At 45.3% G+C, this 14159-nt stretch overlaps 1 protein-coding gene across 2 annotated transcripts in view; it reads right to left on the bottom strand.

Moving 5' to 3' along the window:
* The window catches only part of LOC135182289 (contactin-3-like), a 163999-nt gene that overhangs the window by 52334 nt on the left and 97506 nt on the right, over nt 1–14159 (bottom strand). For both annotated transcript variants that reach the window (XM_064156187.1, XM_064156188.1), the window contains exons 4-6: nt 5426–5629; nt 4065–4167; nt 2577–2761 (exon numbers count right to left, since the gene is read on the bottom strand). In XM_064156187.1, coding sequence (XP_064012257.1) covers nt 2577–2761; nt 4065–4167; nt 5426–5629 — 492 coding nt within the window. The remainder of the gene's footprint in view (nt 1–2576; nt 2762–4064; nt 4168–5425; nt 5630–14159) is intronic.

Here is a 14159-nt window from a genome sequence, read left to right as displayed (position 1 = left end):
TGCCAATCACTCTCTCTGCCAACAACTTCCTCCTAACATCCAGCCTAGACCTCCCACAGCACAACTTGAGACTGTGTCCCTTTGTTCTGTTACTGGTTACCTGGGAGAAGAGCCCAACCCCACCTGGCTACAGCCTCCCTTCAGGACAGCAATGAGCTCTGCCCTGAGCCTCCTCTTCTGCAGGCTGCACACCCCCAGCTCCCTCAGCCTCTCCTCATAGGGTTTGTGTTCCAGGCCCCTCAGCAGCTTTGTTGCCCTTCTCTGGACACCTTCCAGCACCTCAACATCTCTCTTGAGTTGAGGGGCCCAGAACTGGACACAGTACTCCTGGTGTGGCCTGACCAGTGCTGAGTAAAGGGAAGAGTAATCTCCCTTGTCCTGCTGGCCACACTGTTCCTGATCCAGGCCAGGATGCCATTGGCTCTCTTGGCCACCTGGGCACACTGCTGGCTCATCTTCAGCCTACTATCTACCGGTATCCCCAGCCTTCCTGGCTGCTCTCCAGCCACTCTGTCCCCAGCCTGTAGTGCTGCTTGGGGTTGTTGTGGCCAAAGTGCAGAACCCTGCCCTTGGCCTTGTTCAATCTCATCCCATTGGCCTCTGCCCACCCATCCAGCCTGGCCAGGTCCCTCTGCAGGGCTCTCCTACCTTCCAACAGATCCAGACCTGCTCCTAGCTTGGTGTCATCTGCAATCCTGCAATATGAATGCAATTTGAGGGGTCAGATACCTTTCTGCATTTGGAATGAAAACCTTCACACCTATTTTCTTGTCACAAAACTGCAACTTGCTTTTATTAATTAGCCACATTCTTTGTTTCAGTTGTTTGTACTTTAATGACCACAACCAAACTTGGGGAGCAGGTCAAATACTCCAGATTGACCACTGCTGTAATTACAAGAATTGATGAACCAAATCCACTCCATTTTCTATTGACATCTCTTACAACTGCTCTGATTTAAAGCTAGAGGAGGAATACTCATCCAAGCTGATATTCAAACCACAACTTGTCTAAAACTTTCCAGTAGAGAATAGAAGTCAGTTTATAATATCAAATGCATAGTGTCAAATTTAATGTACATGAAGCTTCTTAGGTCTTTTGTTCTATGTCTCCTACGTGGCAAGGCTACAAGAATTGGGTCTCTTCAGCCTGGAGAAGAGAAGGCTTCGAGGAGACCTTGGAGTGGCTTTCCAGTATCTGGAGGAGGGCTGGGGAGGGGCTACTTACAAGGTCTTGTAATGACAGGACAAGGAGTCATGGGTTTAAACTGGCAGAGGGGAGATTGAAACTGGATGTTAGGAAGAAATTGTCTCCAGTGAGGGTGGTGAGACACTGGCACAGGTTGCCCAGGGAGATTGTGGATCACAGAATCACAGAATGTGATCTTTGATCTTTGATCACATTCTGTGATTCATGACCTCCCTGGAGGTGTTCAAGGTCAGGTTGGATAAGGCCTTGAGTGACCTGTTCTAGTGGGAGGTGTCCCTGCGTATGGTGGGAGGTTGGAACTAGATGATCTTTGAGGTCCCTTCCAACCTAAACCACTCTATGATTCTATGTCTTTTGTTCTATACCTTTTGTTCTGCATTATTAACAGTATTTCAACCAACACAAGGAAAATCCAGGTTGCTCCAAGTCCCCCATCCAACTTAACCTTGAACATAACAAAGGATGGGGCATCACATCAGCCTATTGAACTGAAAGTTAAACGTGGAGAAGTCTCTTCTCCTTCCTTATGAAATCTGTTATGCTTTAAATTCAAATTCCATTGCCTAAAAAACCTACCTTGCAGCACTCTGATTGTTCCAGTAGCCAGCAGCTTCCCATAGAGAATCAGTCAAGAACATTATATAACTTGAAAAAACCCAACCTAGTAAATCTTCTCTCAGCTATTCCTACATGAGGAATAGCATTGCAAAGCACAGTCTGAAACACTCCTAGAATTGCCATTTACCTAAAGAAAATTCTATTTGCTGAGATCTGGCTTCAACAAAAAATTGTCAATTACCACTTTGCTGCAAATCACTGCAGCTTTAAAACACCACCCACGTCCTTTGCTGATATTCATTTCACTCTCCAGCCTGAAATCCACAAGAGACTCTGTTTCCAGCTATTGCATTTCATATTATTTCATTTCCTATGCTGGATTATATTCTCTCATTTATTTACTCATTGAAAACCAAAACTGGCCCATTTTGAAAGCAAAGGATTGACAATACCCAGCAGTAATCTCTTCCTAAAGCAATGTAAGATTTGTATTTCCTGTAAATGTGAGGCCTAAATGAGTCCCCCAAATAAATTCAATTGACTGAAACTCTAAGGTTTCACCAATAGACCTGTAAGGATGCTTAAAAATATCTCTCCACTCTAGGAAAAAAATAAAGACAAGCACTTTCCACACTACTCTCAGCAACCCTTTTGAGCCTGGACATTCATTATGCAAGAAACTTGGTGCAGAAGTTGCTTGTGAGTAGTTAAGATGCCACAAAAGCTTGATGGTACTGCAGAAGCTATGAAGGCAAAAGTACCCCAGAGTGGCTTATATTTCATGTGGAAAGAAGGAGAAAGTTTCTTACCATAGTAAGTGAGACGTCCCCTTGCAATGTTTTTTCCTCTTGAGTTTTCAGTAATACATTCATAAAGTCCAGCATCCTCCTGCTGGAAATTAGGTATTTCAATCATGCCATTGGCTTTCCTCAGCTTGATTTTACTTGGAAAGGGCAGACCATCAGTTCTCCTCCAGTTGATCTGAGGCACAGGGCTGGGAAATCAATGCAACAGGATTTTAAACAGGTTTGGTTAATGTACTTGATTGGCAAAATTAAAAGCTTCAACCAGCATAAAAGAAAACTTAGAAGCAACTAAAAGCTTGTGTTAAAAGTGGTGCTCACAGTGTGTGTGACAGTGTGGTCAGACTCTATGGCAACTGATCTGCAGGTACTGTTGTATTTCATGTGCTATAATTGGTGATACCAAACTTTTCATTATTATCTGGGTGACTGCCCTGTGACTGTCAAATTTTTTGTAAGTCATCACTGGTCTCCCCTGGAGATGGCTGAAATTTAGCAGAGACTTCCATGGAAGATGAATCAAGGCAAGCCTTTTGAAATTGCCATCTTACAACCACCCCTTGTTCTTTGATTTTAAAGCATCCACTCACCTTGCTGAGGAACCAAAGCAATAGCATGTGATTAAGTTATCAATCTGGCACTTGAAATTATGAACACCTGACAAAGCTGTCTCCAAATAAACCTCAAAGTGATAAGTAAATACATTTACAGAAACATAAACCCATTCTCAGATCGTTTGTGAAGGAGAAAAGATATCATTTGTGTGTGAAATATCATTCAGAGGAGGAATGCATTTTAATCTTTATTTTGGCTATAAAAGAAGAACAATATTATGAAAGCATCAAGTCCATTTAGCAGTAGAAACAAGACAGGATTCTGGCAGGCTTCAATGATGTTTCCTTCTATGCAGAGAAAGCAGAGATAGGGCAAAGTATACATCCAAAGCTGTGCTGATGTTATTCAAGGCAACAAAAGTGAACTCCTGTGTAGCCCCATCTACATTTTATTTCCAAGCAAAACAAACAGAAATCCCTTTTCTTCACCCTTTTATTCCAAAGCAATAATTGTGATAATTAAAATCATAGAATCAAACAGGTTGGAAGAGAACTCCAAAATCATCCAGCCCAACCTATCGCCCAGCCCTGGCCAGTCAAATAGACCATGGCACTAAGTGCCTCATCCAGGCTTTGCTTGAACACCCCAGGGATGGCAACTCCACCACCTCCCAGGGCAGCCCATTCCAATGCCAATCACTCTTTCTGCCAACAACTTCCTCCTAACATCCAGCCTAGACTTCCCCTGGCACAACTTGAGACTGTGTCCCCTTGTTCTCTTGCTGGTTGCCTGGGAGAAGAGCCTAACCCCACCTGGCTACAGCCTCCCTTCAGGCCTGTAGAAAACACCTCCAAAATAACCACCAGAACAGGATGATACTTGTGCAGATGAGCCCTAATGTGCTTCAGCTTTTACTATGAGTTGAGGCAAAAAACTTACTTTCCTAGTGCAAAGCATTCTAGCTTCACCGTTGAGCCTTTAGCTGCAGGAAGAGTCTCAGGAAACTGAACTTCTATTTTGGGTTCATATTCTCCCATCACACCTGTATGAGAGAATTGGAGAGAAAAAAAAAGGTAACCTTTAATTTTCAAAGCCCTTGTCTTCTCTTTTGCATTGCATTACATTAAGCTCAAACCCAAGCTTATTTATCTTGTACACCATATATAAAGAGAAGCATAGAGACCCACCACTGAGATCACTGATAGGAGAGGAAGAATCACACACAGTCACAGCAACATCCAGGTTGGCAAAGCCCCTCAGGATCACCAAATCCAACCTAGAACCCTACTGTACAAGATTCACCTTAAACCATAGCCCTAAGCACCACAACCAAACCACCCTTAAACACAGCCAGGGTTGATGACTCCACCACCTCCTTGGGCAGCTCATTCCAGTGCCTGACCATTCTCCCCTTGAAAAACTTTTTCCTAATGTCCAATCTAAACCAATCTAAAGAGGAGTATGTCACACAAAATAGTTTATCTTAGAATCAGAGAATGGTTTAGGCTGGAAGGGACCTCAAAGATTATCCAGTTCCAATCCCCTGCCATAAGCAGGGACACCTCCCACTAGAACAGGTTGCTCAAGGCCTCATTCAACCTGGCCTTGAACACCTCCAGGGAATGAGCATCCACAATGTCCCTGGGCAACCTGTGCCAGTGTCTCATCTTCTTAAAAGCAATCACTTTCCTTATCATAGAATCATAGAATCAACCAGGTTGGAAGAGACCTCCAAGATCATCCAGTCCAACCTAGCACCCAGCCCTAACCAATCAACCAGACCATGGCACTAAGTGCCTCATCCAGGCTTTTCTTGAAGACCCCCAGGGACGGTGCCTCCACCACCTCCCTGGGCAGCCCATTCCAATGCCAATCACTCTCTCTGTGAAGAACTTCTTCCTAATATCCAGCCTAGACCTACCCTGGCACAACTTGAGGTTCCTGTGGAACCTTCTCTGCTCCAGCTTGCACCCTCTACCCCTTGTCCTGTCATTAGACATAACTGAGCAGATCCTGTCTCACTGTTCACATAGAATGAGGTCACCCCTCAGCCTCCCTTTCTCCAAGCTAGAGCCCCATCTCCCTCAGCCTTCCCTCATAAGGAAGATGTTCCACTCCCTTTAGCATCCTTGTAGGTCTGCACTGGACTCTTTCAGGCAGTCCCCTGAGATCTTTCTTGAACTGCAGGACCCAGAACTGGACACAACATTCCAGATGTAGCCTCCTCAGGGCAGAGAAGAGAGGCAGGAGAAGCTCTCTGGACCTGCTAAGCACAGCCCTCCTAACACAGCCCATCATACCATCGGTGCGCAGCACTAGAGGAGTTGGCGACCCCAGGACCTGGCTGTTGGTCACGGTGCTGGTTACCACGCAGGTGTAGTTGCCCACGTCTGATGGCTCCACTTTGGCTATGTAGAGGTGCCCTGTCTCTTGAGACACAAACCGCCGGCTGTCCTCTTGCACAAAGGAGGGGTATTCATTGAAGATCCAAGCAAATGACAGGTCTAGTTGGGAAGAAAGAAACAAGTTGGTTGGTGGGGGCTTCCACTTGGTTTTGCCTTCAATGACCAGTTCATTTGAGCACTTTGACTCACCAGTATGACTTGGCATTGAGTATTAGGGAACAAACAGGACCAGAGAGCAAATGACTGAGAGAAATCATTTTTACTCAGTGTCAGAATCCAGCAAAACCAAATCATAGAGTTGCAGAATTATTGAGGCTGGAATAGACCTCTGGGATCAAATCCAGCCTATGACCTAACACCACCACATCAACTAGAACATGGCACTAAGTGCCACATCCAATCTTTCCTTAAACACCTCCAGGGATGGTGACTCCACCAACCCCTTGGGCAGTCCATTATAGTGTCTAATTGCCCTTTCAATGAGCAAGTGCTTCCTAACATCCAACCTCAACCTGCTCTGGCAAAGCTTGGCCAAGCCCTCTCATCTTGTCACAAGTTCACAGGATCACAGGATGTTAGGAGTTGGAAGGGATCCAGAGGGATAATCCAGTCCAAACCCCTGCCACAGCAGGACCATACAATCTAGCTCAGGGCACACAGGAACACATCCAGACAGGCCTTGAAAGGCTCCAGAGAAGGAGACTCCCAGGGGAGCCTGTGCCAGTGCTCTGGGACCCTTCCAGTAAAGAAGTTCCCCCTTGTGTTGAGCTGGAACCTCCTGTGCTGCAGCTTCCATCCATTGCTCCTTGTCCTATCCCAGTGAGCAGTGAGCAGAGCCTGTGCCCCCACTCCTGACCCCCAGCCCTCAGATAGTTATAAACATTTATCAAATCCCCTCTCAGTCTTCTCCAGACTAAGCAGCCCCAGGTCCCTCAGCCACTCCTCATCAGGCAGTGATCCAGTCCTCTGATCATCCTTGTAGTCCTCTGCTAGACCTTCTTCAGCAGATCCCTGTCACTCTTAAACTGGGGAGCCCAAAACTGAACACATTACTCAAGATGAGGTCACCGGGGCAGAGTAGAGGGGGAGGAGAACCTCCCCTGATCTGCTGGACACACTCTTCTTAGTGCACCCCAGGATGCCATTGGCCCTCTTGGCCACAAGGGCACATTGCTGTGCCATGGACAACTTGTTATCCACCAGTTGCCTGGGAGAAGAGCCCAAGCAAAAAATAACATATAAGTAAAGGCAAACAAACCACTCTTTCACCAAAGGCATATCTCCTCCAGCAGCAGGGTGATAGGAATTCAAAGTGCTTTATAGAAAGAGAATTTTTTACCCTTTTTGTTTTCTATTTTAAAGACTTAGTATGCACAGAACTAGGAAAAGGCAGCAAAAACAGGAGCAAATTTTGTTAAAAGAGAAATGTTATTCATTCACAGTGGCTACTTAACCACAAGGATGCTCAGAGGGCTGGAGCAGCTCTGCTATGAGGACAGACTGAAAGAGTTGGGGCTCTTCAGTCTGCTCCCAAGTGACCTTATTGTGGCCTTCCAGCATATGAAGGGGACCCACAAAAAAAAATGGAGAGGGACTTTTTAGGCTCTGAGGGAGTGAGAAGACCAGGGGGAATAGATCAAAGCTGGAGGTGGGGAGATTCAGGCTGGATGTGAGGAGGAAGTTGTTGAACATGAGAGTGGTGAGAGGCTGGAATGGGTTGCCCACGGAGGTGGTTGAGGTCCCATCCCAGGGGGGCTGGCCCTGGCCAGCCTGATCTAGGGTAGGGTGTCCCTGTCCATGGCAGGGGGGTTGGAACCAGGGGTTCAAGCTGGGGATGTGCAGCCTGGAGAAGAGGAGGCTCAGGGCAGACCTCATTGCTGTCTACAACTACCTGAAGGGACATTGTAGCCAGGTGGGGTTGGTCTCTTCTCCCATGCAACCAGCAATAGAACAAGGGGACACAGTCTCAAGTTGTGCTGGGGGAGGTCTAGGCTGGATGTTAGGAGGAAATTCTTCACAGAGAGAGTGATTGGCATTGGAATGGGCTGCCCAGGGAGGTGGTGGAGTCACCATCCCTGGAGGTGTTGAAGCAAAGCCTGGCTGAGGTACTTAGTGCCATGGTCTGGTTGACTGGATAGGGCTGGGTGCTAGGTTGGACTGGATGATCTTGGAGTTCTCTTCCAACCTGGTTGATTCTATGACTCTGTGTTTCTAAGGAAAAGCAGAGTTCAAAAGACAAACCCAAGAGATTTGGCAAAAGCTACATCAGAATTTGCTTTTTTTAATTTACTTTTTCTTCTTCTTCTTCCCCCCCCCCCCCCCCCCCCCAATCCTGCTCTGAGCTGTGTGCGTCCAATTTTAATTGGCAAAAAAAAAAAAAAGCCCCTTCCTGTGTGAGGCTGTGTGCTTGGCTCATTTATATCCTACAAGAATCAAAGGAAATTAATTTTTAATGGTTTTCCAGACAAGAAATAATGTTTCACCCAAGTGCCACTGGGCTGAAAGTTTATAAAAAGATTATAGCTTCTGCAGGCACTAATTAGGGGCGATTACAGCTTGACTGACCTGCCTGCATGGGAAAATATCTTGTAGCATTTGCACTGCCCCTAAAAAAAAAGGGAAATTGCCCCTTTTTTGCACAGGTTCCCTTTGGAAGTGGATAAAATTGGCTGCAGCCATGAAACAGAAAGCAGGCACTTGCCTAACCCTGGTGGCAGAGGACGAACGCACAGCCAGGGTCGTGGAAAAGCAACAGGACAATTTAACACCAGGTGAGGTTGTGGAGATGAGAAAAAGAGAAGGGAAAAAAAGAAAGGATCAATAAATGGAATTATTAAAATATTTATGGGCTGGTTAATGCAAAAAGGGCATCAAATGTAATGGCTTATCATAATTGCATTTAATTTTCTTCTATCAGTATTTAACCTTCCACCATCAACATAATTTTGCAGGAGCATTAACAGCCACAGGACAGAATCACAGGATCAGAGAACTTTACAGGTTGGAAAGGAGCTCCAGAGATCATGGAGTCATAGAATCATAGAATCAAGCAGGTTGGAAGAGAGTTCCAAGATCATCCAGTCCAACCTAGCACCCAGCCCTATCCGGTTAACTAGACCATGGCACCATGGTCCAACCTCATTGCCAAGGCAGGATCACCCAGGGTAGTTCACACACGAATGCATCCAGGCAGGTTTTGAAAGCCTCCAGACTCCACAACGTCTCTGAGCAGCCTGCTCCAGTGCTCTGTCACCCTTGCTGCAAAGAAGTTTCTCCTCATGTTGAGGTGAAACCAGGCAACCAGCAATAGAACAAGGGGGCAGAGTCTCAAGTTGTGCCAGGGCAGGTCTAGGCTGGATGTTAGGAGGAAGTTCTTCTGAGAGAGAGTGATTGGCATTGGAATGGGCTGCCCAGGGAGGTGGTGGAGTCACCGTCCCTGGAGGTCTTCAAGAAAAGCCTGGATGAGGCACTTAGTGCCATGGTCTGGTTGACTGGATAGGGCTGGGTGCTAGGTTGGACTGGATGATCTTGGAGGTCTCTTCCAACCTGGTTGATTCTATGAAACCTTCTCTGTTCCAACTTGTAGCTGTTGCTCCTTCTCTTATGTTAAGGAAAAAAAAGACATAATTCTAGATATTCAAAAGGGAACAGACAGATCTGGAGAACATGTTAAGAAAAAAAGTAATTATTTGAGATATTCAAAGGGGAAGAGAGAGATCTGGAGAACATGTTAAGAAAAAAAGACATTATTTGAGATATTCAAAGGGGAAGAGAGAGATCTGGAGAACATGTTAAGAAAAAAAGACATTATTTGAGATATTCAAAGGGGAAGAGAGAGATCTGGAGAACATGTTAAGAAAAAAAGTCATTATTTGAGATATTCAAAGGGGAAGAGAGAGATCTGGAGAACATGTTAAGAAAAAAAGTCATTATTTGAGATATTCAAAGGGGAACAGACAGAATTGGAGAACATGTTAAGAAAAAAAGTCATTATTTGAGATATTCAAAGGGGAAGAGAGAGATCTGGAGAACATGTTAAGAAAAAAAGATTATTTGAGATATTCAAAGGGTAACAGACAGAACTGGAGAACATGTTAAGAAAAAAGTCATTTTTTGAGATATTCAAAGGGGAACAGACAGATCTGGAGAACATGTTAAGAAAAAAAGTCATTATTTGAGATATTCAATGGGGAAGAGAGAGATCTGGAGAACATATTAAGAAAAAAAGACATTATTTGAGATATTCAAAGGGGAAGAGACAGATCTGGAGAACATGTTAAGAAAAAAAGACATTATTTGAGATATTCAAAGGGGAAGAGAGAGATCTGGAGAATATGTTAAGAAAAAAAGACATTATTTGAGATACTCAAAGAGGAACAGACAGAACTGGAGAACATGTTAAGAAAAAAAGACATTATTTGAGATATTCAATGGGGAACAGACAGATCTGGACACACAGCAAGAAAATCAGCAGTTTGATTTCCTCTTTGTTCCATTGGGTTAAGTCAAGAGTAAAATCATTGAAATTAGTCATGATGATTATGAAAGCCACATAAAGTATATTCCACTTTAATTTGTGTCCTTCAACAGCCTCTGAATAAGCACTCCTGGAAACTTAATTTCCCATTCAACATATATTTTCATTGGCTCTCATAAAAAAAACCCAGCAAGAGAGCAGGAGAGGTTCTTTAGCAGGGCCCCACAGCCAATATCTCATCTTATATTTATTGTGCTTTACAAAACTGTATTCTTATTTTCCAAACATAGTTCATATTAAACAACTCATTTCTTGATTTATTATGTTTACACCGTTTGCCTGTTGCTGATCCTCAGGCACCTCAAGGGACATAAACTCCCTCCCCTTTCTGTCAATTACAAGTTTTCAGTTGATTTTCTGTTATAAATGGAAGCAATATGTCTCTCCTGGGCTTCCTTGGAGATCTGAGCCTTTGCTTTCCAATGCATTTTCCTCCTTATTTGGCGACCATGCATGGATAAGGTATTGGAAATTACAGTTATTACTCAATTTTTATTTGTTTACCAGGTCTTGGTTGGAGACTTCTCTTCATTTTTTGCATTATTTGATTATTATTTACTGTGCAGTCTCCAAGCCCCCACTCAGCACACTCACAGTTCTAGGAGATTTGTGCAACTGAATGTTCAATTAAAAATTACATATTCTGCCCCTGTGCTCAGCACTGCTCAGGCCACACCTTGAGTGCTGTGTCCAGTTCTGGGCTCCTTAATTCAAGAGAGATGTTCAGGTGCTGGAAGGTGTCCAGAGAAGGGCAATGAAGCTGGTGAGGGGCCTGGAACACAGCCCTGTGAGGAGAGGCTGAGGGAGCTGGGGGTGTGCAGCCTGCAGAAGAGGAGGTTCAGGACAGACCTCATTGCTGTCTGCAGCTGCCTGAAGGGAAACTGTAGCCAGGTGGGGTTGGTCCTTTCTCCCAGGCAACCAGCAACAGAATGAGGAGACACAGTCTCAAGTTGTGCCAGAGGAGATCTAGGCTGGATGTTAGGAGGAAGTTGGCAGAGAGAGTGACTGGCATTGGAATGGGCTGCCCAGGGAGGTGGTGGAGTCATCATCCCTGGAGGTGTTGAAGCAAAGCCTGGCTGAGACACTTAGTGCCACGATCTGGTTGACTGGCTAGGGCTGGGTGATGGGTTCTCTGAAAGTGTTGAAGAACTGTGTGGACATGGCACTGTAGGACATGATTTAGTGGCCATGGTAGTCTTAGGCTGATGGTAGGGCTCAATCTTGGAGGTCTTTTCCAACTGAAACCGTTCTATGATTCAAAACTGATTGGATTTCAGTTAGCGAAGTGGATGTTTCCATAAATAATCCAGAGAAGAAATGAAATGACTTTGATTTTGAGTGCATCAAGCTGACTGAACAATAGCAAGAGGTTTCATGTTTCATTGTTTAAAGACAGGATGTTTCATGTGTCAGTCATCACTACCCAGAGCTACAGCATTTCATGCACTTCTCCAATTCAGATTTGATGGTATTCTGCAATAGAGATACGAGGAGAAGCTGAAGCATCCTGGCATTCTCTGTCTGCAGCTGGCATTCTGCCTAACCTGCAGTATGATGGCTTTTAAAAACCATTTTCAAGAAAGTAATCAGACAAAATATAGCAATGACAGAAACTGCAATTAAAGAGGAGGAACTCTGAAACAAGCAGCTATTTTGAATTAGCTACCTTAAATGTAATGGAAAAATAACATCGAATTTGAGAGGATAATAACAGATTCCATAATTAAGGAAGAAAACCATCATTTGGCCCAGTTTCATCTCAAATTATGGTGAGATGACAGAAAATGGAGATAAGTCTCTCACTTTGAGGATGAGCATCACTCAGGGGGGAGTGAGCCCTCGCTCACAGACATGAAGCAATCGCATGTGGCTTTGTGGGGCAGTCATAGAATCATAGAATCAATCAGGTTGGAAGAGACCTCCAAGATCATCCAGTCCAACCTAGCACCCAGCCCTGGCCAATCAACCAGACCATGGCACTAAGTGCCTCATCCAGGCTTGGCTTCAACACCTCCAGGGACGGCAACTCCACCATCTCCCTGGGCAGCCCATTCCAATGCCAATCACTCTCTGTTAAGAACTTCCACAGAAACTCCAATCTGCCAACACTGCTGAGGACAGCTTGAGGTCTCACACAGCCCTGTACCTCTGTCTGCTCAGGGACATCCAGCAAAGTGCAAGCAAATCATTTAAAGGTAGGAAATTCATCTGCATGACTAAAAGTGTATTAAACTCACAGAGAATGCTCTTCAAACAGATGCAAACTGTCTTTAGCTCGCTGCAGCCTAATGCTTAGAAGATTCCACTGCTATGGGTTCACAGATTCACAGATTGCATCATAGAATCAACCAGGTTGGAAGAGACCTCCAAGGTTGGAAGAGACCCTCACAGGTCACCTTGTCCAGTGCCCCTGCATCCAGCAGGGAAACCTCCAATGAGATCAGGCTGGCCATGGCCACACTGAGTGTGATCTTGCATCCTCCAGGGATGGGGCCTCAACCACAACCCTGGGCAGCCTGTTCCAGTATTTTACCACTCTCACTGACAACAGCTTCCTTCTAATGTCCAACCTGAATCTACCCCATTGCAGCTTGTCCTGTTGCTACAAGTCCTGCTGAACAGTCCTTCCCCAGCATGCCTGTAGGTCTCCTTCAGAAATTGAAATGTATCTCTAAGGCTTCTCTGGAGCCTTTTTCCCTCTGAGCTGAAAAGCCCCCATTCTTTCAGCTTGTCTTCACAGAAGAGGTGCTCCAGCAGTCCTCTTTGTGGCCCTCATCTAGATCTACTTCAGCAGGTCCATGTCTCCCTTGTGTTGAAGACTTCAGAGGTCCAGTGAGGTCTCACCAGAGCAGAGCGGCAGAATCACCTGTCTTGACCTGCTGACTCTGCTTCTTTTGAGGCAGCCCCAGGGGTTATAACACATTTTATCTTACACCTACTACCTCCTAACTTGTCATTAACTACATTTCTCTTATTACTAGCTCCTTGATTCCACTTAGTTCTCCACCACAAGAAGCCCACCCTTTGAGAAGACAGCACAACCAGCTGCGAGGCTACTCTGGGTGCCTGGACTTCAGCCAAAAAATAAGAGGTAATACTTTCTCTCTGCCATAAAATAAATCACATCTTGCTCAGTTTGGGGGCAAACATTAAAGGTTGTTCTTACAAATAAAAACCTCACCCACTCTAGGCATAAGACAAGGTGTTTATGTACTCCAATATGGATCTCCTCATAAATGTGTGACTGGAGACTATAACCTCTTTAGGTGCCACTGTCAAAAGAGATATAGTTTTGACAATAAAAAACCTCTTTAAAATTTTATTAGGAATAAATTGTACAGAATTTCAGGGGTTTAGGCTATATTCTTGAGCACAGTAAGTGCCCAGAAACTGAAAAACTGCCCTAAGTGTGTTCAGATGGAAACAAACAGAACTCAGTGTTTCCGAGGGGCATGCTGAGTTCTTTGCAGGCAAGCACTTGTATCACTCATCCCTGAATCACAGTTGGAAGGGACTGCCAAAGGTCACCTAGCAGGGACATGCTCCTCTAGAGCAGGTTGCTCAGAGCCTTGTTGAGCCTCACCTTGAATATCTCCATGGATGGGGCCTCAACCATCTCCCTGGGCAAACCTGTTGCAGTGTTCTACTACCCTCATGGTGCAGAACTTGATCCTGATAGCAATCTAAATCTGCTCTTCTCTAATCTCAAATCATTGTCCCTTGTCCTATCACTACAGGTCTTTGTAAACAGTCCCTCTGCAGCCCTCCTGTAGGCCCAATTCAGCTACTGGAAGGCCACTAGTAAGTCTCCTTGGAGCCTTCTCCAGGCTGAACAACCCCAGCTCCCTCAGCCTCTCCTCGTAGGGCTGTGCTCAAGGCCTCTCCCCAGCCTCATCGCCCTTCTCTGGACATGCTCAAGCATCTCAATGTCCCTCCTAAACTGGGGGGCCCAGAACTGAACACAGTACTCAAGGTGTGGTCTAACCAGTGCAGAGTACAGGGGCAGAATGACCTCCCTGCTCCTGCTGACCACACCATTCCTGATGCAGGCCAGGATGCCACTGGCTCTCTTGGCCACCTGGGCACACTGCT

This window comes from Pogoniulus pusillus, chromosome 16 (genome assembly GCF_015220805.1).
Source record: "Pogoniulus pusillus isolate bPogPus1 chromosome 16, bPogPus1.pri, whole genome shotgun sequence".
In the NCBI taxonomy this organism is placed as follows: Eukaryota; Metazoa; Chordata; class Aves; order Piciformes; family Lybiidae; genus Pogoniulus; species Pogoniulus pusillus.
Note: the sequence above shows the minus strand (reverse complement) of the source record. Positions and strands in the feature narration are given on the sequence as shown.